Here is a 24,973-nt window from a genome sequence, read left to right as displayed (position 1 = left end):
CACTGGAGCAGGTTGCCCAGAAATGTTGTGGAGTCTCAATCCTTGGAGATATTCAAAAGCTGTCTGGACATGATCCTGGGCAACAGGTGGCCCTGCCTGAACAGGAATGTTGGACCAGATGACCTCCAGAAGTCCCTTCCAACCTCAACTGTTCTGTGATCATTCTGCTGTCAAGAGTCTTAAGCAGACTCATGAGAAATAAGCTGCTACTACCATTTCAACAACTGATCTCTGTCCCCATGCACCTAACATCTGGTTCAGTGGAACTACTCAATGGGATGACATACCATTTGAGACTCCTATCAGGTCTATTTTCTAGGATTAGTGTATGAGTAAGTACACAGCAACACAGTTTTACAGGACAAAGAAAAGCATAACCTTTTAAAAACTATTGAAATAGAAATACCAGTAATCTAACTGGAGATAGATCATCAAGTTGGTCCTGGTGTTAGTTTATTTACATCTTCCCCACTTCCCTACGTGTTACACTTCTTGAATTTCTAGAACAGTCAGGAAAGGGGCCATCTTTCAAAATTAATTTCTCTGTTGATTACTTTAATGGGATCCTGAGCCTAAATAGGATTCTCAAAATAGACACAAGAAAAGTTATACTGGTACTAATCAGAAAATGACCCAAATGTAACACATTATTTTCACTAGCAGGTTAACTCAGTGCATGTGGTGGTATAAAGCAAACAACAAATACTCATTCATATACCACACAATTATTGTGGAACTGATTTTGTGCATGAAAAAGAAGCTATTTATCAAAATAAACACATGGTATGTTCCCTGTCAAAGATCTATTCTCCAAGGTCTAATTTAGCAGAATTCTTTCCCTTCCTCTGGAGAAAATCTGAAGGGTTCCCCCCTCAATGAATCATTCCCTCCCAAAGCCACAGGGTGTTTCCTTTCACTGTGGCTAACCGTTACATACTATAGAGCACACACAACTCAGAAGTTTTTTACTCAACTTTTACCCAACTCATTTTGATGAAGTAAAGAATTGAAAATATGATTTTAAATAAAGCTTTTCTCATTAAAAGAAAGGCCAGAAATAAAAAAAATTTAGCAACCACTCCCTTCTAGTATGACTGTTCTTTGCTTTAGTGATCTCCTATCTCCAAAACCAGATGAAATAAAGAGAAAAATAATTCTTTTTATTTCCTTACTGTAATGTGAGAGCCTATATAGTACGTATTAAATCAAAGTGTCCTCTTAAAAAAATCAAAGATACTTACGGAGTCCAAACCTTCGGAAAGGCAGCAATTTCTTCTGGTGTATATTCATCTAACCTCTTGGGGACTGCACGTGGCTGAGGAATCTCTTGTAGAAGATTCTTCTGTATATCTTCTGGAATAACCTGAGGCAGGTGAGAACAGTCTTAGCTATCTGATTGTTTAAAAAACAAGACCATTCCCCCACAAATTCAGACCAAAATTTGTCAACAGTACTGCATTCTTCATGTTAAGTGTTTGATCTAAATACAGAAGACCTCACCCATGTCTTCTATCTCACAATTTTGTGAAATAATAAAGAAAAAAGCATCAACATTTCAACTATATTTAGATACATAAATAAAAAGCAGCTTGATTTTTCTTAATTTATCTTCTTATGACAAGCACGTCATTATTTCTAATACTCCCTCTTCACCTCCAAATCACACAGGAATGAAAATGTAACTGCATAACTACTCACATCTTCTGGGAACAGGTGCAGCCTCTGCATCATAGTTCTTCTCTGAAGGTTTTTTGGAAGCATTCTATAAATAGTCAGTTTAACAATCTAAGGAAAGATAACATAGCAATAAATAGTCAGATGGGCTACAAATAACATGAAAAAAGTAAGCTGTGTTTCCCTCTGTACATTCCATTAGCCACTGAACCTCTTTTCAGTCAACTTCTTCCATGCTAAAGAACTCTGGCACCGCATTTAGAAGGTGCTCTAGACTTACTGTTTTGGAAGAAGAAACACTTACTATAACAGCTGTATAGAAAATTTCGGCTTAGAAAGTTAAGAGCGATATTTAGCATTGTGGATGATTGCATATGATCATTCAACTCTGAAAAGAATCGAGAAGCTTACGGTAACTCGTATCATATTGCGCATTTATATACACCTGTTATTGAGGAAAAAAATTAGGCTCTAACAAATTTACCAAGTGTTGCCAGCATCTAGTTTAACACTGTGATTTGCTGTATTTGAAACTTCTATATAATTAATGCATTGTATCTTAAGCAAAGCTGACATACCAGGACACTGCATCATGAACATACTATACATATGTATAACTTCTTTCCTTGCTGTTAATTCCAGATGTACAATCTCACTTCTGAGTGTCAGGAACTGACAGAATTTGTACATCTACACTAGATGATGCTTGTTGAATAGTTACAAAATTCAGCAGGATTTCTCTTAGACTCTAGTATAGATGCCCACAATTTAAAAACAAAACACATTGTTATGGACTTCACCCAGGGGGGGAACATTTGTAAATGTAAAACAAGGCAGGCAACTGTAGTAGACAAAAAGGGTTTTATAAAGGACATCAAAGCATTCAGGGGTAGGCCTATGTGCAATTGTGTAAGTAGAAGGAAACCCACTCTGCCTGTGGTCCAAGCCACCCAAACATAAACTAGCTCCAAATGAGAAACTACCCAGGCATGGTTAGTGCAATGTTAAACTGAAGTCAGTAAGCCAGGCTGAAATGCAGTGCACTAAGCCCAAACAAATATCCCAGGCCTCTGGATATTTTGAAAAGTGTACTAAGCAAAGTCACTTCTTTTTATAAAATTAAAGGCAGTTAATCAAAATTTTAGAGACAATCACTGAGTTCCCAGCTGGAACCACGCAGTTAAGATAGAATGATTAATTGTTGCAAGTGAAATTAATGAGAAGTGCAGGTTCTTAAACTTGCAGGCATTTCTACTTGAATTCTGAAGTTAGTAAACACTCAAGATAGTTTGGCACCAGCATTATTTTCATTTTGCATGTAATAAGACAGTAGCATTGTCTTAGGATCCTCATAAGCATATACTATATGTCTTGAGAAATTCTGAAGGCATTACAGAAGCCTCAACATCATGAAGATTTTCAGATGTTATGCAGCTAGTACCACAGATCTGTGGACAATATAAAAAAAATCGAGACAACAGAAGAAATACATCAGGTTGTGCAGAGTAATCTATAGTCTTGATATTTTCTCTAATAAAAATTAATAAGCAACTATTAAAAAACAAAGATGAAAACTCATGCTTTTAGGGAGAAAAATTATTCATGCTTGTACAGCAAACTACAGTTTATTTAGGTCAGTATATCATGTGCTTAGACAAAGGCAAGATAAAGACAGAAAACAAACCTTCACTGCTTTACTTCATGGAATATGGAAAAATCAAGTGAGACCGTAACAACGTAAGAAAACACATGGATATTAACAACAGCTCATGTGAAAAGTCCTTTTACCATCAGTAATTTTAATTTTGTACACTTAGTCTCCTTCCTACACAATATTTTCCCTTACAGCCAATGAAAGATCAAAATATATCAGATCTAAAGCAATGGATCCAGAGACTTCACAACATACTGCGTAATTGTGGGGATTTTTTTGTTTATCTAAAAATTACTTTTAACTTCAGGTTGTGACAGAACCAGTGTTAATTCCTTAGATTAATAAACTGTACATACACAGTCTAACATATGACCTATGAACTACAGAGCTAGTTATTTAATGATTTCAGTCCAATAAAAAGAGTCTTTAAAATATTTAATGAACACTGTTAAATATTTCACTTCTTCAAACAACAGATGTTTGTGTCTGATTTTTGTCTTCCTCTGCAGCATGTGGCACAGACACCTGTTGAAACAAACCAGTGAGCTAGAGGAACAGCTGGTCTATTCTGGTTGTAGATACTTCTGCATGGTGAATCTGACTCAATTTTTTTAGCCACATTACAAAGAGAACAGTTCAGTTGTAAAAATGTGCTTATTGAAAAGTCACACTGGAAAAGAACAACTGATTTATATGCTCACATTAAACAGTGAAGAAGTACTTTCAATGTTGTGTACAGTCACTGCAGACAACCTCAGGGGATGACAGACTAAGATGAAAGCAGGACTAGGAGATGATAATGGATAATGAATGATAATGGATAATTATACATTCAGTAAGAGTTTCTACAGATAAATATGCTAAGTGCAATAAACATAATCCAAGGTATGGTTTGGCACATCTGCCAATCTGTATGCTGTTCAAGAACTTGTTTGGCTTTCTGTGCCCTCTCACACATGCAGGAAGTGCATTACTGCAAGATCTGCAATAGAAAAATCATCCTCACATGAAGCACAAACCATTTTTCACTGACAGGCAGATCACAGAATCATAGACTGTTTTGGGTTGGAAGAGGTAAAGATCATCTAGTTCCAACCCCCCTGCCATGGGCAGGGACACCTTCCACTAGACCAGGTTGCTCAAAGCCCTGTCCAACCTGATCTTGAACATTTCCAGGGAGGGGGCAACCAGAGCTTCTCTGGGCCACCTATTCCAGTGACTCACCACCCTCATTGTAAAAAAATCCTTCCTCATGTCCAATCTGACCCTACTCTCTTTCAGTTTAAAACCATTGCCCCTTGTTCTGTCACTACAGGACTTGATAAAAAGTCATTCTCCATCTTTCTTATAAACCCCCTTTAAGTATTGAAAGGCCACAATAAGGTCTCCCCAGAGTTTTCTCTTCTTCAGGCTGAATAACTCCAACTCTCTCAGCCTTTCTTCACAAAAGAGGTGCTCCACCCCTCTGACCATCTTCACGGCCCTCCTCTTGGGCTGCCCCAACAGGTCCATGGCTTTCCTGTGCTGAGGACTCCAGAGCTGAACACAGCACTGCAGGTGGAGTCTCACCAGAGCAGAGGGGCAGAATCCCCTCCCTCGGCTTGCTGGTCACACTGCTCTTGATGCAGCCCAGGACACTGCCAGTTTTCTGGGCTGCGAGCGCACATTGCTGACTTATGTCCAATTTTTTACCCACCAGTATCTGTAAGCCCTTTTTCACAAGGCTGCTCTCAATCCCTTCATCCCTCAGCCTGTACTGATACTGGGGATTGCCCTGACCCATATGCAGGACCTTGCACTTGGCCTTGCTGAACTTCATGAGGTTTGCATGGGCTCACTTCTCAAGCCTGTCCAGGTCCCACATCTCTTCCGTCTAGTGAATCAACTGCACCACTCAGCTTGGTGTTGTACACAGACTTACTGAGGGTGCACTCTATCCTACTGTCCATGTCACTAATGAAGATATTAAATCCTTGCCTGATTTGGAGCAGTAAATTGGATTTCACTGTTACAGTCTCTCCCATTCTGGAGATCCAATGAAACTGAATGAACTCTCAAAAGAACTTGTAACTCACTAACTAGACACTTCAAACAGCTTTAATTGCATTTTTTTGTGGTTATCATAGAGTCATAATGTCTGAGCCACCTGAAAGTATTGCCATCTATACGTTACACCCATGCGGAGAACAACAGAGAGGAACAATAACCTTGAGTTTGGGCATGTCTGTTCCCTGCCCCAGTAACTCACAGTAGGGGCAAAGAGGGAACAAACCCTTGGCTTCTGCAGCAGATCATTATTTCCTTGCTGGAATAGGTCAAAGAGAGATTTATATCATCCACCCCTCAAGCTCACCTTGGTCAAGAAGAAAATAAATTAAAAAAAGAAAGAAGGAGGGGTGAGGTGGTGATAAACTTTTACTAAGCAAGGCTCTGTACTTATTATTGATTAACTTCAAGGTAGTTAGTCCAGCTGTAGAACAGAGGGCCACACAGGGAGCTAGGACAGAGAAGGTAGTACTGGATAATATTTAGCTTCCTAACTTCTGCCTCAAAGATTTTCCTACAAGCCAAAGCAAACCCATATCCAGCTCCTGCAAAGACCACACCTACACCCAGTTCTTGCCCAAAATTCTGCTTACAACCAGGACCCCACTCTACCTGGTGACGACATTTCAAAGAATTTCGTGAAATACAGGCTTAACTGAAGCTGTAAGGACTGCTTTTGCAACTTTAGTAAGGTTGCGTAACAGAAAAGGTAGATTCAACCAGCAATATTTACAGGATGTTAAGGACTCTCCTGTTAACCTGAACGTGTTCACATTTTACTAAAATTACACCAACCCTAAATAAAAAGCTATGCAACTGCAAGAAAAAGTCTGTTGCTAAGCTCACGCAAAACCCAAACGCAGATTCAATGCTCCCTGAAAACACACAGTAGAACACACTGTTTCTTTAAGGAATAAAAATCCTTCTATATGTTTGTAATACACTTCTAATAAAAGACAATTCTTACTATGTTTTCTATGTGATTATGTTTATCTTGAACTATTAAAATAACAAGAGTTTAATTTTACATGAGACGTAGATTTCAGTTTGATTTCAAATTGGCAAAGCTGTCTACCGTCCCATTGCAACCTTGATCTCAGTTTAATTAGTATATTTTAACCGTTTGTTCAGTTATTTACAGATTCCCACTGCCTTCTCTCCCCAGTCCTTTATCTCTAGTACTAGGAACCTGTGAAATTCCATGTCCTCATACTCACTCACACACATCTGCCATCAGATGTGTAACTCCTTAACAGCCATCAGAGCATTAATATTTGGGGATTTTTAAAGTTCTGTAATGCCGTCTGCCCCAGATTCTTTTGAATGACAAAATTCCTATTGGCTGTAGTTATGATTGTCTTGAGTACTGCAGTATGTTTTTTCCAAGTTGGCTAATTTACATACTCACAGCATAAGACATGCTCTTAATCACACAATTATATGACATTACTCTTTTAGTTTTCAATTTAAAAGGCTAATACAAGAGGAAAAGAATCTGAATGCGGCTCTAGCCTTGCACTTTCAGACCCTTAATACACACTCTAACATCTTATGAGTATCAACAAATTAAAAAAACGTATTTATCTGAAATATTGTGTGACGCTTGAAAAGTTCCAATTTTTGTGACAGGCTTTGGCTTGCATGCAAGTTGCAGACTATGCTTGATGGAGACCAAGATTCTTTGCCAGATAAAACATACTTTAAAGAAGGAAATCAACAGAGCAATACCACTCCTGCACAAAGAAGCACAAAATAATAGGCCAAATTTCCAGAGAAAGCCTACCCTAAGAGCTGAATTAAGTCCAATAATCACCGGGAAGCAACTCTAGGACATGGGAAGGACACAGCGCTCCAGAAAAAACAGAGGGATTAATTACAGGGCATATTTAAAGAAAAAATAGAAGAATTTCAGGAGACAGACCACTCACTTGGAGGTACAGCTTGACACTACATCTTCCTTTTACCAGTTCTCGGTTTTCTGTTCCATATACGATACTGTTCTTTTCACCACATGTGTTATAAAAGCATTCCAAGAACTTCACCTTTCTACCTCTGGCAGTTATATGAGTAGTAGAGCAAAAATTAATGTACTTAATACTGCCATAGGAATCATTTGTTCACAGACAAACTTTCATCGCATGCTATTTTGTTTTCCACTACTGTTCAGCACTTAAAAACAGAATTCTAATCATGATAGAATCATAGAATGGTTTGAGTTCGAAGGGACCTTAAAGACCATCTAGTTCTAATCCCCCTGCCATGAGCAGGGACACCTTCCACTAGACCAGGTTGCTCAAAGCCCCATCCAACCTGGCCTTGAACACTTCTAGGGAGGGGGCAGCCACAACTTCTCTGGGCAACCTGTTCCAGTGTCTCACCACCCTCACAGTAAAGAATTTCTTCCTAATATGTAATCTAAGTCTGCCCTCTTTCAGTTTAAAACCATCACCCCTCATCCTATCAGTACACTGCCTAATAAAGAGTCCCTCCCCAGCTTTCCTGAAGACTCCCTTGAAGCACTGGAAGGCCCCTATAAAGTCTCCCTGGAGCCTTCTCTTCTCCAGGCTGAACAACTCCAACTCTCTCAGCCTCTCCTCATAAGGAAGTGCTCCAGATCATCTTTGTGGTCTCCTCTGGACCCACTCGAGCAGATCCATGTCCTTATGTTGGGGACCCCAGAGCTGGACACAGCACTGCAGGTGGGGTCTCATGAGAGCGGAGTGGAGGGGCAGAATCACCTCCTCAACCTACTGGTCACTCTGCTCTTGATGCAGCCCAGGATAATGGTTGGCTTTCTGGGCTGTGAGCACACATTGCTGGCTCATAGTCAGTTTTCCATCCACTAATACCCCCAAGTCCTTCTCTACAGGGCTGCTCTCAATCCACTCATCACCCAGCCTGTAGCTGCTTGGGATTGCCCTGACCCATATGCAGGAGCTTGCACTTGGCCTGGTTGAACTTCATGAGGTTTGCATGGGTCCACTCCTCAAGCCTGTCCAGGTCCCTCTGGATGGCACATCCCTTCCCTCTAGTGAATCAACTGCACCACTCAGCGTGGTGCTGTCCACAAACTTGCTGAGGGTGCACTCAATCCCACTGTCCATGTCACCAGCAAAGATGTTAAACAGCACTGGCCCCAACACCGACCCCTGAGGAACGCCACTGGTCACCCCCCTCCACTTGGACATGGAGCTGTCGACCGCAACTCTTGAAGTGTCACCATCCAGCCAATTCCTTATCCACCGAGTGGTTCATCCATCAGATCCATGTCTCTCCAATTTAGAGACAAGGATGTCTGTGTTCTTTAAATTAATATCAGTGCTTTGCAAATTCAAATAAGACATGGATTAAGGTTTTTTTAAACAGGGAAGTATTTATTTTTGTCTACTACGAAGCAAAATACCAAGCCAGCTCTATGACTATTTAGAGCACCTAGAGATATTAAGATAGCAGGTTCCATAACAATATTCTCCTCTCCATGCCATACTAACTTCTGGGTGCCTACTAATCCAGACTTTGAAGTTTTGCTCTACTTAATCAACAAACATTACTTCATAGTAATAAAAGAAAACGCTATTATATCTGGTATCTCGGTAACCAACTTTTAGCATGCACATATTATTATATCAACTATCCCTTACTGATGCAAAGAAAATAGGCTTTCAAATACCAACAGCAAGCTTTAACCATGTTTTCTGTCCATGCTTTTCTTCAAAAGATCATTATTATGCAGATATAATGGCAAGTCCATACGCGCAAGCGGTTGCTAAAGCACATTCAAAAGGAGAATTAGAACATTTTAAGCCCCTTCGTATCAGTGCCAGCAGCTGAACAAACGAGAACCCTGACACCCCCGGAGGCTTCCTCACAGCATATTTCCATAGAGCTACCCTGCCTCGCTTAATAATCTTCCCTAGCAGGTAACATTCATTCTGAACAATTATTGCCCATTATTTCTTTGTCAGAGGCAATACAGCCTCTGAATACTGCAAAGGTCAATCCTCTCACTGAGCATTTGGTATTAGCCAAACATGATTTCTTCTTTTTCTTTTTTTGGGGGGGGAAGTTTCTGATGCAGCCAAAAAAAAAAAGGCAAGCCAAGTTTTGCTTATTTTTAAAAATAGAAATAGAATAAAAATTCATCGAAAACTTTGTCCTGACAGGATTACTACCTGGTTCTACAGATTACATCTGTCAGCATATTTTGCAGACATTTTAATTAAAATCCGTAATACTTTTCCAGAAAGTTTTTTTCCAAGTAATCTTTGCTCCCTCTCAAATCTGTAAGATTTATAAAGTACGTCTTTTAGTCTTTCCATATTAAGTACTTTGAGGCCTAATTTTGAAAGTGTTGGTCTCATGCCTATCAGCATTTTTCCAATGAAACAAAACTGCAAATTTTGCTAAAAACAAACAAGAAAACCCCAAACTTCTATGCATTCCAAACACCTGCACCTCAAATAAAAAGGTTTACCTGTTTCCTTTATTTTCAAAAGACTGTATTGTCAAAGAAAACACCCCAAACCTTTCAAACAGATTTTTCTTAGCAACCTACACTGGAAATTAATGTTGTTCACTGATATATATCTTAAAGGAGTAGTAATACTATCCAGAACGTTAGTATTATATTAACCTGAAGAACAGAGAGGCTGTTTTGAACTACAGCAACAAGCTGTTATGCTGCACCTAAAGACCACATTTAATATTCTCACCTATGGGTGGTCCAAGAATTTACACTAAATCTAAGTCAGAGAAAGAAAAGGTTGAAATGCGAAGAAGCTATTTTTTTTCTTCAATAAGCACTTTCTAAAGTAGCCTGGCCAAGTCCAACAGACGAGAGCTATTCTTTGCTATTCTCCACAAGAGCAGACAACTGAGAATTCCAGAAATTTTAAACAGATTCACAGACACTCCCCTCCCCACGCCTCCCAAAGGAACTCAAAGGTGCTAAAGGTAAAAATGTGCTAGGCTATTTACTTTTGGTATCTTTTTGGCAACACACTGTAATTTTTACCCTTCCATATAAACAAATTTTTCCTAAGTGCTGAAAAACTTGGCACAACAAACATGAAACTTTAACTTTACACAAAACATCAGCTATGCAGATGTCTTTTTGTATTCACTGCCCCTTATTAACATAAAAGATACTGAGAAGTAGAAAAAAATAGTAATATTTTGTCAATCTCAGGCACAAAATTATACATCTGAGCTTAAACACTTATAATAGGCACAGATGGGGTGTTTTTATTCTTTTCAACTAAGAAGAAAAGTCAAGGATTGGAAATGATTGTCATGGGATTCTTTCAAGACCTGCCTGGATAAGCCCCCAGCAGCCTTATCTGACCTCATAGCTGACACTGCTTTGAGTAGGAGGTTGGACTAGCGATCTTCTGAGGTTCCCTCCAGCCTGAATCATCCTATGAAAAAATGCACGTGCACACTCAAAATTCAGCACAAATGCTTCTGAAGCACTAACTATACCTGTAAGGGATATAAAGGTCCAAAGTTAGTAAGATAGCTACAATGATGTCAACCTCTGTGAGAGTATCAGATCATCATCCATCCCTATCTTGGTAACTTATGAAGAAACAAGAAACAATCGAGGATGATTGTCTAACCATACTGCAGTAAACATCTAAATTCTGACTAGAACTAAGGACTTTCATCCCCCCATGTAAACATAAACTATACCTTTTGCATCAAGTTACTCATTATAACCTTTTTAATTAGCTATTAGCTGTGTACCAGATTTCCCTAAAGCCAGTCTCTATGTATACTAGAAACTATGTTTAAACAAAACTGTAATGGAAAAATATTTATCCTGGGGATTTGTATGTTTGAATTTAGACAGTGCTAAGCAGTATTGGAGTCCTACTATATAAACACACTCATGGAATCTCACATGCTTTAATCTATTTTTTACATAAACCGAAAATAGTCACAGCCATTGCAAAATCAGTGTAACACCACACAAGTTTACAAGGTGTTATGTCAACATCCTTTTCCTTGGAAGTAGTCTCTCTTCCATTACTTTAATGCCTTAATTTCTGTAACAGCACTATTTCCAAAAATAACGTTGACTCATCTAATGAAACACTACCAGGTTGAGCTAGCAGGAGACAATAGCACCAAGGGCAGAGAAAAAGCAGCAGCCTCCAGGATGAAAACAACACTTTACAGAATGAAGACTTTGATTCCACAAAAAGATAGTCTGCTTCCTCCAACCTACCTAATTCCACTGGCTTCACAGGAATTGAATTTAACATGATTAAAAGAGAAAAGGTCTCTTTAATTCAAAGAAGTGAAATAAAGCAATTTATAAGCTTCCACAATAACTGTGTAATGACCCTATTTTGAAGATCTCTTTACAGTAATGCTCTTTCAGGTTTTAACAGCTAGTTCTTAAAATAAACTATGTTAATAAAACACCATCATAATTTCCATCTTTATCATACCCCAATGTATTTCACACCAAAACAATTCAACTAGCAAATAAACGTTTCTAAACATCAAATCACTTGCAATTCAAAACCTGTAACAGTTACACATACAGAATATATCATGCCAAATTACCATCCACTACTCTTAGTTATGACAAAAATACATATGAGATAACTTTAGAAGAGGGATATCTGAATGCTTCATCTTCAACAGAATTAAGGAGTTTATTGCTGAGGGCTCTTCACAATTCTGTTTAAAAACCCCTTTTATTGCTAAATTAGACCAAGCCTTGAGCCACATCACCATTTGCTGAGCCTCTGTCCAAAATGCTTTAGTAACTGGCAATGTATTTAATCCTCCTCTGTTTGGACAGAAATTCATCTATGAGTCTGGCAAGAAAAGAGGTATTTCAGAATGAATGCCAGAAGGTAGTCCAATTCTCAGGCCCTAACAAACAAGTTGTGTTATACTGCCTCCCAGTGCACAGCACCTGCCTGAAGCCCAAATGAAAAAGGCTGAAGGATCCATTTTCAACATGGAACTACCAATAATTCCAAAAGGAATTACAATTATCTTAGAGCCTGTTCCCAAAAGCATTGAAGTTCTTTTGAAAAATTCTGGACAGAAAATAATATTGTGATTTCATTTTAATTTAAATAAGGAAAGAAATTGCAAAAGTAAAAACAAAAACCAAGCAAATTCATACGGTGAACTGCTTTTTCATTGAGTACATGTACAACATCTCGTATAAGAGAATCTTAGGACAAATCAGGGTTTATAAATAGTGGATAAAAAAAAAAAAATTGACAAAACCCAAGAATTTTGCAGGCGATAAAATTCCTCTAAGAAAAGGAAGCATCATTTTTAGATTTTTATATGTAAGATGACCTAAGCAAAAGCATTTCAAAGTCAAAAATAAACACAGATATCTGTTAAACTCTGTGGGCCCCATATCATGTTCTGAAACACTAGTACTTAGAGAATTCAGTCCTCCAATGCTGACCATTCAAAACCCTAGTAAAAGTAATTCCATAACTGTGTAAGTCAATATCCCAAAATGTTCCTATCTAGCACGCTATATTTTTAATCAGTAACAAATGCATCAACACTGATGTTCAGCAAAATGAATAATAGTCTAATATGGATATTTAGTAATGTAATCACCATTTTCAATTCTTTCACAGATCATGAACACACAGCATTGCAGAAATTTTTTTTTTTTAAAAAGTAAGTAATTTAACAAAACCTGTAGCTGAATTTTACTGGGAGAAAGAGGCAGGTGTACTTTCTAACATTTTTAAGATTAACATTATTTTTGCTGGCTCTTAAAAAAGTAGTAGGGTCATTAAGCTGAGTACAATTTAGTGAAGTCTAACTGGGGCAGTTCACTTATGAGAAATGTCAGACCCCTGAAATGAAAAGCAAGTTCATCAGTCAAAAATAAGTGAAGCAAACAAACTTAATTTGCTCACTTGGACAGCATGGAAGAATCCTGAAAATGCACAACTTACAATCTAACCCTCAAAATATGCTGTTTACAAAAACACTGTCACAAGCCAAGCTTCTAAGCGTCCTTAGCAGAATGTTTGTAACCTAGCTTTAGACATGCAGGTAACTGATCCCTTTTGTTTAGGCAAACTAATCAAATGAAAACAAATCAGCTTTACAAACAAAACAGAAGAAGGGGAAACGCTTACAGCAGTTGGATCCTTCAAATGGAGCTGAGTTGCTGTCACTTGTTTGAAACCACCAGGATAGCTAGAAAAACAGAACAAACACACAAGCTTAAGGCTATATGCACAAGCATGATGTTAACACAAATATTACTGTTCTGAACAACGGTATAATGGTATTATAAGCCTTCAAAAAAGGAAGTTGTTCTCATGAGGCCAACAACTGTATTTTATTAGAAAGATTCTATCTTGTCAAGTACCTCAGTTTAACGCCATTTGTACTTTCTTATTTATTCACTTAAGTATTAAAAAGTTTGTATTTCACAAGCAGATAGCTATGTTTTTAAAACTGTTTATTAAATACACCATCGCAGCTACAGAATACAATGGGAGTAAGATATAAAAAACCTGGAAATCTTTCAAGATGATCAACACACACAACCAGTCTGTGGCTAACATGCAAAGCAACCATTTTGAACAATATTTCGTATTTTCTTACTATTTTAATTAAATCTTAGCATGATTTTGCATATCTACTTTTACTGAAATGCATCTGTCTTTTTAAAGTTCATGTGATACGGTGAAGTTCCACTAATTCACATTCATGCATATACTTTAAATTAATCATACAGCATTGGAAGAAATTACATGGATGTCAGGTAAAGCTGAATTTCATTTTGATTTAATCACATTGTTAGGTATCAACCTAAGTGAAAAGAAAATAAGCCCAACATCATTAAAACACGTCCACTTAGGGAGCTGCACAGTAAGTGCAGTATTTGTTTTAATTATATAATTCCTTTCACTTACTCAAAAACAACTTAGGTACTTACATAAGCGCTTTAGCTTACCCACAAGTTTTTAGTGAAAATTTTTAAGAAGTCATAGGGGTGGGGGAGAAAAAAAAAAGCACATTAATTTCCATCAACTCTGAACAAGAGCTTTCAGGACTGAAACACTAGCAAAATTAGCTTTCTCGGTATGATTTATTCATCTCCCAACTGGATAGATTTTGACACTTAGAGATTATTATCTGTTGTCATTGGATAAAATAAGAGCAACTGTTCTTATTTGACTGAACTGATCATTGCCATACCATCTGTAATTGATTATTGCACTTCCATCTGTAAACAAGTTATGTCTGCCAGAATAATATATTGTACACTATGGTATACATCAGTACATCTTGAGAGCATTTAATTTCTTACTAGTTTTTCCAATTTCTTTTTTTAATTCATCCTCTGATTCAGTAATATATCAATCTTGATATTTACTGTTATGTAAACAGGTACTGGTAGGATAAAATAATTGAAGTTGGCAACTGTGTATACCTTAAATGTGCAGTGCCAAAAGAAATGTCTTCTACTGCTTAGTAAATAGAATAGTCCTGATTGTTGGGTTCATGGGTTCACACAAAACAACCTGGCTCACCAAAACTGTTAAGTTACTCAAATGCTCTGACTACTTTTGAGTTAGATTATTTCCCTAACGACATACACCGAGGGAAAAAAATAGAAAGAAAAAAAAAGAAAAATGTTTGCATCATTTTAAACATGGTAACACATACGAAGACAAAACATTAAGCAGGAATTCCCTTTTGAACTAATATGCTAAAGAAGACTTTAACTATTAAGAAAATGACATTAAATTTACCACTAGCTCATTTGAATACTTATTATAAAGCTTACCCAGTATGTGATGAATATACTTTCTGTTCCCATTTGTTTCCGGAGAAGGCAATATGTCTTGTATTTATTATGACAACATGATCTCCGCAGTCACCTACAAGGTAGAAATTAGTGGAAAGTATTAAGAGAACCATAGGAGTAATCAACCAAAATAACAACTATAAAGTGTGTGATACATAGTAGCACATACACATTTCATAAAGCTCAAATTTACAGACCTGAGCTTTGTGAGCCACACCATCCAAATCTGCACTTAAACACCAACATTAGTTACTATTTTTGTTAGTAGTCAGGTTAGAATGCAGGTGAGCAGGTAAAATACCATCAGACAAGACAATTAAATCATTACAAATATCCAGCTAAAATCTGGAAATCTGGCTTACAGGGAAGTGTATTATTTTATTCAACACATTGTGCTGCATATGCACCTATATTTCAAAAAACTCAGAATAAAAAAAAAGGCTAGTTCTAAACAGTGATCTTAAATATTTGTTTTAGTTTTCTCATAAAACAGTACCAGTGTTTACTGGAGGACTGAATATTTTGGATAAGTAAAATAATTCTATTAAATAATTACAATCTAGGGCTAAATATATAAAAGAAACAAAGAGACTGGGGGTGGAGTGGGGGGAGGAAAGCCCCACAAAAAACCTAAAACAGCTCTGTTGGGAAAAAAAAAAAACACATTATCATCTATCAAGCAGAAGTGAATGCTACCGCACACACAGATATGTTTATGTTTAGTGTTATATCAGCAACTTTCACATCAAAATGCAAAGTCTATAATCCATCACCAATAGCTTGCCAGAAACAGTTACTTTAATAGATCTTCTTTACTAATATTCTATCTAAAAAAATATGATGAAAATATGTAGTTTTTAGTTTCAGAAATAATCATCCTGATCAGCTTTATAAGCTATAACCACCCATTCAATTGGAAAATGATTTGTCCAAAGTTCACTCTCATATGCATTACCATATTAGAACAATGTAAGTATTTGAAGAGGCTCATTTGATTACAACATTTTTGAGTAGGCAACAAGTCACAGAATCACAGAATGGTTTGGGTTGGAAGGGACCTTAAAGATCATCTAGTTCCAACCCTCCTGCCATGGGCTGGGATACCTTCCACTGAAGAGTCCCTCCCCATCTTTCCTGTAGATCCCTTTAATTACTGGAAGTCTGCTATAAGGTCTCCCTGGAGCCTTCTCTTCTCCAGGCTGAACACCCCCAACTCTCTCAGCCTGTCCTCCAGCCTCCTGATCATCTTTGTGGCCTCCTCTGGACCCACTTGAGCAGGTCCATGTCCCTCATATACTGGGGGCCCCAGAGCTGGACACAACACTGCAGGTGGGGGCTCACAAGAGCAGTACTCTGCTCTACTGAGGGGCAGAATCCCCTCCCTCGACCTGCTGGCCAAACTTCTTTTGATGCAGCCCAGGACACAATTGGTTTTCTGTGCTGTGAGCTCACACTGCTGGCTCATAGTCAGTTTTCCATCCACTACTACTCCCAAGTCCTTCTCCGCAGGGCTGCTCTCAATCCACTTATTGCCCAGCCTTCATTCATGCTTGGGATTTTCTCCATCCATGTGCAGGCCCTTGCACTTGGCCTTGTTGAACTTCATGAGGTTTGCACGGGCCCACCTCCCAAGCCTGTCAAGGTCCCTCTGAATGGCTCACCTACACCTGCTCACAATACAACATAAAGAACCAGATCTCCCAATTTTTTAAAAATCTGGCCCACTGGTTTTGGTTCTGTATTGTGAAGCCGCTCACAAATACAGGATGCAAGAGGATGAAGGTAGAGAAAAGGTGAGGTGCAGAATAAACCTAAAAATCCAGATTCAAACCTCCTGAACAAGGTTATATCCCTTTATTTAAGGCATACGGTCTGACAGCATCTAAAAATATGTGACTCTGGAAAATAATGAAAGATTATCCTTAAAACTGAGAGTAATATGCATTAAATCAAATTTCTTCCCTTCCTTAACCACAGCTTAAATTCAGCTCCAGATACTCTTCAACACAATAAATAAATAATGATTTTATGGAGTGGCATCTGGATACCAAATCAAAAACAAAACAAAAATCCCCAGAATGCCTTTCTGTCTAAGGAACTGTTATCTCTCAGACACTAAAATATTTCTTGTTAGTTCAGAAAAAAAGAAAAAAAAGAAGTGTTAAGTACAGCAACCACAAGTTCATGCATACTTTGCTCTCTTAGAGAGTATCAAATGTCTCAGTAGTAGTAACCTATCAATGTCAATCTCAGGTGTAATGCATTTGGTACCGATTTATGGAATACTTTAGAACAAATAAAGTTATCCTTGAAATGACTGTCCAGGATTTTATAACTTCATGGACATAAAGTATCAAAGAGCTTTCCCACAGGACAACCAAAAACATTTCCTCTCAGTGTCTGCTTTATGTTCCAGACAGCCTTCGTCTCCAGTGACATCTTGTGGATAGGACATAATTTGCAACAGCAAAACTCAGTATTTGAAATATCTTTCGAACACCACAAATACTACCTTCTATTATGAAAAACAGATGGAGCATAATTTTAGTATGTACACTCTACATGTATGAGCAAAGCTTAACTCTTTTATGTTTCAGTAATGTCTCTTGAAAAATTTGCACGAGTACTACAGAAAACACTGTATCATCAGTATGAGGGACCACCTTTTTATTATCTATAAAATGCTTATCACTACAACACAGGCACTACAGTATTACAAGTAATGAACAAGATCACAGACACATCTTTACTGCTGAATCTTCTAATTTGCAGAAAAGCAAAATTATTTTTTCATTTAAACAAGAAGGTATCTTTCAACAATGAGTACATCTCCCTCCCATTTAAGAACTGGACAGGTTTCAGCCTCATCATCACAGAATGTCTGAGGTTGGAAGGGACCTCTGGAGGTCATGTTGTCCAACCCCCCTGCTCAAGCAGGACCAGTGTTTGAATATCTCCAAGGATGGAGACTCCACAACCTCCTGGACAACCACTTCCAGACACCCTCACACTAAAAAAAATATTTCCTGATGTTCAGAGGGAACCTCCTGTTTCAGTTTATGCCCACTGCCTCATCAAGACAGGGCTTCTCTGCACCTTACTCAGAATGAAGAACCACTCCAAGGCTCGATGGTGTTGTGCAGCTACTGAAAGGTAGCATTCAGAAAATCTAATCAAGAACCACATCAGTGTTCCATTATGTGCACTGTGATTTAAATCTTTGCATCTAAAATCAATGCATCAAAACACATGTTAAGGTTTTAAAAGAATGAAACCACAATATACTGTAATTCATCTACTTAAATTATTAATTCATAATGACCTTTATATGGATTGGTAAAGACAATGACATAAGGTTGTAGAGGAGTATGAAGGAATGAGAAGGAAAATGAAAACATAATTTACAAACAACTGAAAAATGTAACATGTATCAGGCTTGATTTTAAAACTTACAAGAAAAATACAAGTGAAGGAAAGCAAATTTGCTTTTATCTACTGCAATACTCACTTAGTGCATGATAAATAGGTTTATGCCTGCCTTCAAGTCTGATTACAGTCGCAGCTGCTATCTTTCCTGGTGGCTGCATCTTTGCGTCGAGAAGATACCAGGCTCTGGCAAAAGTTGCCCATTGCTAAAGAGAAAGAGAGGTAGTCCTTAACATAGTAAAAAACCACACTACCATACATAAATCTAGCTTCTCTAATGAGATCGATGCTTTTTTGACACTCCAAAATGCTATAAGAAATATTAACACCACCTCCTCCAAATAACGTTTAAATGGACGGAGAACGCAGGGATACAGCCAGTGCCGTACGTGCTTCCAACGTATGTGGCTGTAACAACACTGAAAGGTTTAACAGCTCTGAGGGTTTTGTTTCAAAAATGAGGACCTCTTGCTGCAAGCTTCCATTATTGCTAACTGCACTGTAAAATCACCGTAGGCTGTTTAACACCCAACATCTCTTTCCCTCTCAGTGAAGGGAAAACTCCCCCAAACGCACTTCTACGAACACGAACGGCCTGAGCCGCCCTCAGCGGGCAGCCCTGGCCCTCACAGGCACTCCCGCACCTACTGACGGCTGCCGGTTCCCGCCAGCGGGCCCCTCAGGGCGAACCCCGGCGCGCACGGCGGCTCTGCGACGAGGGGAGGGGAGGGGAGGGGAAGCCGCCCGCCGCCCCAGCCCTCTCCTGGGGGCCTACTGCCCCTTCGCCCCGGCGCCCGCCCGCTCCTCACGGCCGCTCTCTGCGCCATGGCGGCCGCCGGGGTCCCGCCGGGGCGAGACCTGCCCCGGAGGCAGCGGCTGCCCCGGCACAGACTAGCCTGAGGGGGAGCGGGTCGCGCTCACCTGGGCCGCTTTGGTGTAACTGGCCATGGCCGCTCTCCCAGCGCAGCTGAGGGGAAGGGAAGAGAAGCGGAGCCTCCTGGCTGCCGCACCGGCGGGAAGCGGAAGCGCTGCCCTGCGAGGGGCGGTGCCAGGGCGGCAGCGCGGGCCGTTCGGAGCGGCGGCGGCTCCAGCTCCGGCTCCGTCCCCGCCCGGCCATGGACCGCTACGTCCTGTTCCTGAGCTGGGGGGAGCGCAGGGGCGAGGGTGCTGCGGCGGGCGGCCCCGGGAGCGGAGCAGGTACCGCCGCGGCCGGAGGCGCCCGCGGAGGCTGGAGGCCGCGCCGTGTGGGGAGCCGCCTGCCGCCGGGCCCGTCCGAGCTTCCCTCGGAGGGCTTTTCTTTATGGTCGCTGGTCTGGGATCTGCGCTCGTGCGGGCTTTTCTAGATTCCTACCTCGTTAAATCCCTCGGGGTTTTTTTCAGACTAAAAGTCTTTAATGATTTAAACCTTCGGAAACTTACAGGCTTTTTTGTTTTATTGCGACACTGCTATATAACTCGGTAAAGCGTCCCTGAGATGTGCACTACTTCAACGAGAATTTACAAAATTTGTCCTTTTAAACTCCTGTAAATCTATAGTTCACAGGTTGATTTTTTTTTTTTTTTAAGACTAAACACCTAATAATAGACTGAACTTTATACTGTATTTGCAAGAAAGCAAGACTTCTGTAATTCAGTAGTTTTAAGAAAAACTTTTTTTTTTTTCCAGCTGGAACTGCTTCAGCCGTTTATCAGTACCTTAAAGAAAGCTGTAACTCATCTATAAATGCAGATGTGAGCGCATTCCCAGGTAAATACACTAATGTACGGTAAGGTAAATTTTATCAAGGAATTGGCCTAGGCACATTTTATGATCTAGGTGAAACAAGTCAGAAATTTAAGGAAATCCCATTTTGACAGTGTGCCTAAACCTGCAGGTGGGACTACACCTGCTGCTACTGTTTCTGTGGAGAACTGATGTCATTTGAGCAGCTGAGGTGTTAGGAGGTGGTTAAATAGATTGGACACAAGAAATGGAAGAGAATTTCAATCCAGCATAGCAAGGATGAGTAGCAAGGGGCTTGTTTCTCATGTCAGTGGGCAGTTTGATATTTTCATTATTCCTGTGATGTCTTATAATTTTTTCAATGGAAGCAATTTTTGTCTGTTGGGTATTGATTCAGAACCCTAATCCATTAATATTTATTAATACTTTTATCATCTTAAAATAGATCTGCTTTAGTTCTTTTAGGGTTGGTTGTTCAGGGTTTTTTTTGTTAAAAAAATGCTTTATTAGTTCTTTACTTGGTTTGGATATCTGGTGTTGAGCTGTTCAGGCTCATCTTGTCACAGCTGTCATATAATTGTGATTCATGTGGGGAAACCACTATAAGCTGTTAAAATTCATGAAGATGGGAATGTTAAGCTGTTTTCAACATCCGTGCTTTTTATTGCATAGAAATGTTGAGAGAGCATCTCATTTTGTGAACTGCGTAAACCATATTTATCAAAGTTGTGATTTAGTCCAGGTATGATACAACTTCTGCAAATGGAGAGCAATATTGCCCAGAATGGAGAAGAGGTCAAAGATTTTCTTAATTATTAACAGTCAGAGGATCAGTAACAGACCCTTGTCAAGACACTTACCTACACATTAATACGTTTAGAACTTAATTATGATGCCAAAGGAAAGCAGAACTCAAATCATTGTGGCACATTAAATGACTCGCATAGTTTTTTAACAGAGATGTTCATTATAATAGGAAGAATAGATTGTAGTGGATTATTTTAAATAATTGTTTTATCTCTTTGCAGCATGTTCAGTGGCTGGTATTACAGGTGTAAAGAAATGGTATTTTGCCAGTCATGTTATATGTGGTTATTATCAGGTAAGACTTTTTTTTTCAGAATAGAAATTCCTGTCTGCCTGTCTCTAGTGCAAGTTAAAACTGTGGTGTTCAAAATTATTTTTGCTTAATTAATTCTTTTTGCTTGATTAGTTCTGCAGTTCTGACTGGGAGGAAATAAATTTTGACACACAGAAAAATGAAGACTCTCTCCAAACAAGTACTGACGAATGCCTGGGAGTCATACAAAATTTTGAGGAAGACGACAATAACAGCAGAGAGTCACTGTCTATGACTGAGTATTCATATTATTATTTTTATTGAAAGTATAGTGATCTGGCATTTTACAATAATAACCCAAGAGAATCAAGAAATTTTAACAAGTTATTACCAAAGCAACAGTTAACTATGAACAATCCCCTGCTACTACTGAAAATAATTCTATTTAATTCAACAGTGCTTTCATTTTTTTAGCTACAGATGATTTTTATAGAATAACTGAACAGTTTCCTAACAGCTGACAGGTGTATATATATACAAAAAGAAGTTTCTTGCTAATCTGTCTTGAATCCTACTTCCAGTTTTACAGCAGATTGTTTTGAAGTCATTTAGCCTACTTCTGCCTCAGTAAAAGGGGAGATACGTATATCTCTTTGCCTAGGTATGTTTGTACAGAATTTTAAAGATATAAGATACTTACATGAGGCAGTATTTGTTAGTTGTAACTTTTTGTTTCTAAATTACGTTGTTTATAATTTGTTTCCAACCATGTTGTTGTTCATTTTCAGTATCTATGATGAAGCTGCAGAAAGTCTGCATCAGTTAGCTGATAAACTGCCTGCCCCAGGTAATCTCTCTTAAAAAAGCAATCTCATTTGAGTTTATCTTGTTAGTTATTACTCTAAAAACTCAGTTGGTAAAATCATAGTCAAATGGAAAAATTCAGAGGATGTTACTGTGTTAGTTGAAATAACTTGTATGCAGCTCTTGCAAGTAGTTTAAGGATCTTGAGCATGAATGGCATTGCAGATCAGCTTATAGAGTAGTTTACTGCTTGTTTCTTTGGAAGGCTGTATTTCAGTAGAGATTAAGGTAGCTATATAATTAATTTTTCCATCTGAAATGGCACCAAAGTACTAATAGACAGTAAGTGATACGAAACTCAACATGCAACCACAGGAAGTTTATGAAAGAAATGGAAGGTGTTGACATTGGGTTTACATCTGATTTTCCAGCTGTTTGCTGGTGGGTGGGAGCCAAGAATCTGTGAAAGAACATAGATCAGAACTATTGGATTAAGATTTTGTGAACTGGAGACTTGTATCATCTTGCCTGTTAGGGTTACATAATGTTGCAGTAGTTGATGTGGGATAGCAGAGGAACTGAATGCAGAAAGAATGAGAAATAGCATGTTAAAGGGAGGAAAATGGCACAGCATAGTTGTGTTGGAGACAGCTCTGATCTGTCATATACAGTGCTGAGTGAGAGAGGAGGAAAGTATAGGACAGCTATAACTGCATAGCAAAACACTTTGTGTTAATCTAAGAGGAGCAGCAAGAGATGAGCTAAAGTGCGTGAAAAGTGTTTTAAATCTTCCTGAAGTTACTTGAAGTTGATCTTTAAGCCCATTTTAGTGCAGTCAGTGATAATCGGTACTTTTCTATCTCTAAATGATGTAATCATTTACTGAATAATGGTACTTTGAGTCATATATAACTGTTTTTATAGGCAGAGCAATGGTTGATGTAATACTGCAGGCTGTTGAACAAGATGGACCCAAGTTAAAAGACTGCTTACCTGCTATTGGTGCCCTGAAACACCTGAGAGAATGGCACTCTGCACAAATCACTATTGCAGCAAATGACTCTAAAGGGTATGCCATTTATTTTAGGTCTATAAACAAGGTCACTCTTGTTTTGTGTTAGTATATGTCGGTGGTTTAAAATGAAAAGTGTCCTGAGTACTTTACATATTTACTTTGAAAATACATAGATTTGTCTTCTATTATTGTTTGAGGCGAGGAATTATTCATGGTGATTTGTTGTAAATACATGCCCTAACCAGAGAGACAGGCAAAAAAACAAGTCCTCTGATGTTCCTGTTTCTGTGAGAGCAGAAGTTAAAATATTTTCTCATTCCATCACTAGTGGCTTCAGTGTGCATACAATGTTTTGAAGTTGTACTATGCAATGTAATAACTTGTATTGATTGTAGTTTTCCACTTTTTGTATGATGAATGTGTAACTGCTGCTTTTACTTTAAATTTTATATTATCTTTGGTATTACATTTCAGGGAGAACAAAAAGAATGTCTGATTTGTTCCTTTTGAAAATGGAGTATAAATGCTCTATTACTTCCTGTATGCTTCTGAAGAGTCTTAACACTGAAACTATTAATTCAGTTTGAAATTAAGTCCAGTAATTTCCTTACCATCCTCCTATAATTGACATAAGTAGTCCATGATATGTCTCAATATAAACCACACTGGTTTGTTGGGGTTTTTTTTCCCATGCTGTAAATTATTGTGTGGATATTGAATAACTTGGCAAGGTCTCCTCCACTTCCCCTCCCCTCCACACCCAAAAGATTCAAGTTTGCTTCGTAGAACATGTGGTTAAGCTTAACCCTAAGTTAATAAAACTGTTTAAAGTTAAAAATTTGAATGCTCAGTCCTTGGATAGAATAAGCAATATACCTACTATATAGTACTTCTGAAGGTATATGGAGCAAGATAAACTTACTGCAGTGGTTTCCATGATCTCAGTGCTCATTGATGTCTTCCTGTGCACCCAGCTTTTGACTGAATAAATCTTTTGCTGCCTTTTATGTAAAATGAGGTCGTTTGGTCACACAGTTCCTCTGATGAAAGTTCTCTCACTCTTCCTGTTCTGTTGATGGTGCTGATTTCTCTTAGAAGACAAACTGCAAGTAGGACCCACAGTTGCTGGCTGTTCTTTCTCTCTGTTGTTGAATTTGGGTAATACTTGTGCTGCAGGCATATCTTTACTTACAAGGCTAACTACAAACCATCTAGATGGGCCAGTCATAGCCCCAGTGATGGCTACCTGGCTTTGCTCCAGCTTCTAGCACCTAACCTTACAATGATATGCCTGCAGCTTGCCATTGCCAGTCTTATTTGATGTTTGACAAAGTTCTTTGCTCTCACATTCATGGAGCATATGAACAGCTTCCTTTACAGAGCCTTAACCAACAATTCTATAATATTTACTTTGTGGAATATAAAGCTATATATGTCTGTCTTAACATACACCAGACTATTCAGTGCTAAGAGGTAATAGGTAAATTAAGTCAAATTGCACTGCATGTTAATTTGTAATACTAAATTCAGTAAGATTAATTCTTCCTTATTTTTACAGTAGCTGGCAAAAGATTGCAGACTATCTATCAGCAGACTTTGTATCTTCAGATAATGTAATGAATATTATTGATATAAAAGAACTCTGGAGAGGAAAGATTCAGATATGGGAAAGAAAGGTAAAATAACTTCAGCTATGCTTATTTTTTAAAAGCATCTGTGTACATCATTTAAAGCATTCAATGTACAGT

At 38.5% G+C, this 24,973-nt stretch overlaps 2 protein-coding genes across 2 annotated transcripts in view; one reads left to right on the top strand and one right to left on the bottom strand.

Moving 5' to 3' along the window:
* MRPL13 (mitochondrial ribosomal protein L13) overlaps positions 1–19,649 on the bottom strand; it is a 39,428-nt gene extending 19,779 nt beyond the window's left edge. The window contains exons 1-6 of the mRNA XM_074848815.1: positions 19,545–19,649; positions 18,706–18,829; positions 15,177–15,270; positions 13,513–13,573; positions 1,699–1,785; positions 1,242–1,363 (exon numbers count right to left, since the gene is read on the bottom strand). Coding sequence (XP_074704916.1) covers positions 1,242–1,363; positions 1,699–1,785; positions 13,513–13,573; positions 15,177–15,270; positions 18,706–18,829; positions 19,545–19,571 — 515 coding nt within the window. The 5' untranslated portion in view covers positions 19,572–19,649. The remainder of the gene's footprint in view (positions 1–1,241; positions 1,364–1,698; positions 1,786–13,512; positions 13,574–15,176; positions 15,271–18,705; positions 18,830–19,544) is intronic.
* A 3-nt stretch (positions 19,650–19,652) lies between these two features.
* MTBP (MDM2 binding protein) overlaps positions 19,653–24,973 on the top strand; it is a 29,610-nt gene continuing 24,289 nt past the window's right edge. Inside the window, exons 1-7 of the mRNA XM_074848927.1 lie at positions 19,653–19,820; positions 20,290–20,370; positions 21,375–21,448; positions 21,560–21,705; positions 22,195–22,253; positions 23,135–23,279; positions 24,784–24,901. Coding sequence (XP_074705028.1) covers positions 19,739–19,820; positions 20,290–20,370; positions 21,375–21,448; positions 21,560–21,705; positions 22,195–22,253; positions 23,135–23,279; positions 24,784–24,901 — 705 coding nt within the window. The 5' untranslated portion in view covers positions 19,653–19,738. The remainder of the gene's footprint in view (positions 19,821–20,289; positions 20,371–21,374; positions 21,449–21,559; positions 21,706–22,194; positions 22,254–23,134; positions 23,280–24,783; positions 24,902–24,973) is intronic.

Source organism: Strix aluco, chromosome 1 (assembly GCF_031877795.1).
Source record: "Strix aluco isolate bStrAlu1 chromosome 1, bStrAlu1.hap1, whole genome shotgun sequence".
NCBI lineage: Eukaryota > Metazoa > Chordata > Aves > Strigiformes > Strigidae > Strix > Strix aluco.
Note: the sequence above shows the minus strand (reverse complement) of the source record. Positions and strands in the feature narration are given on the sequence as shown.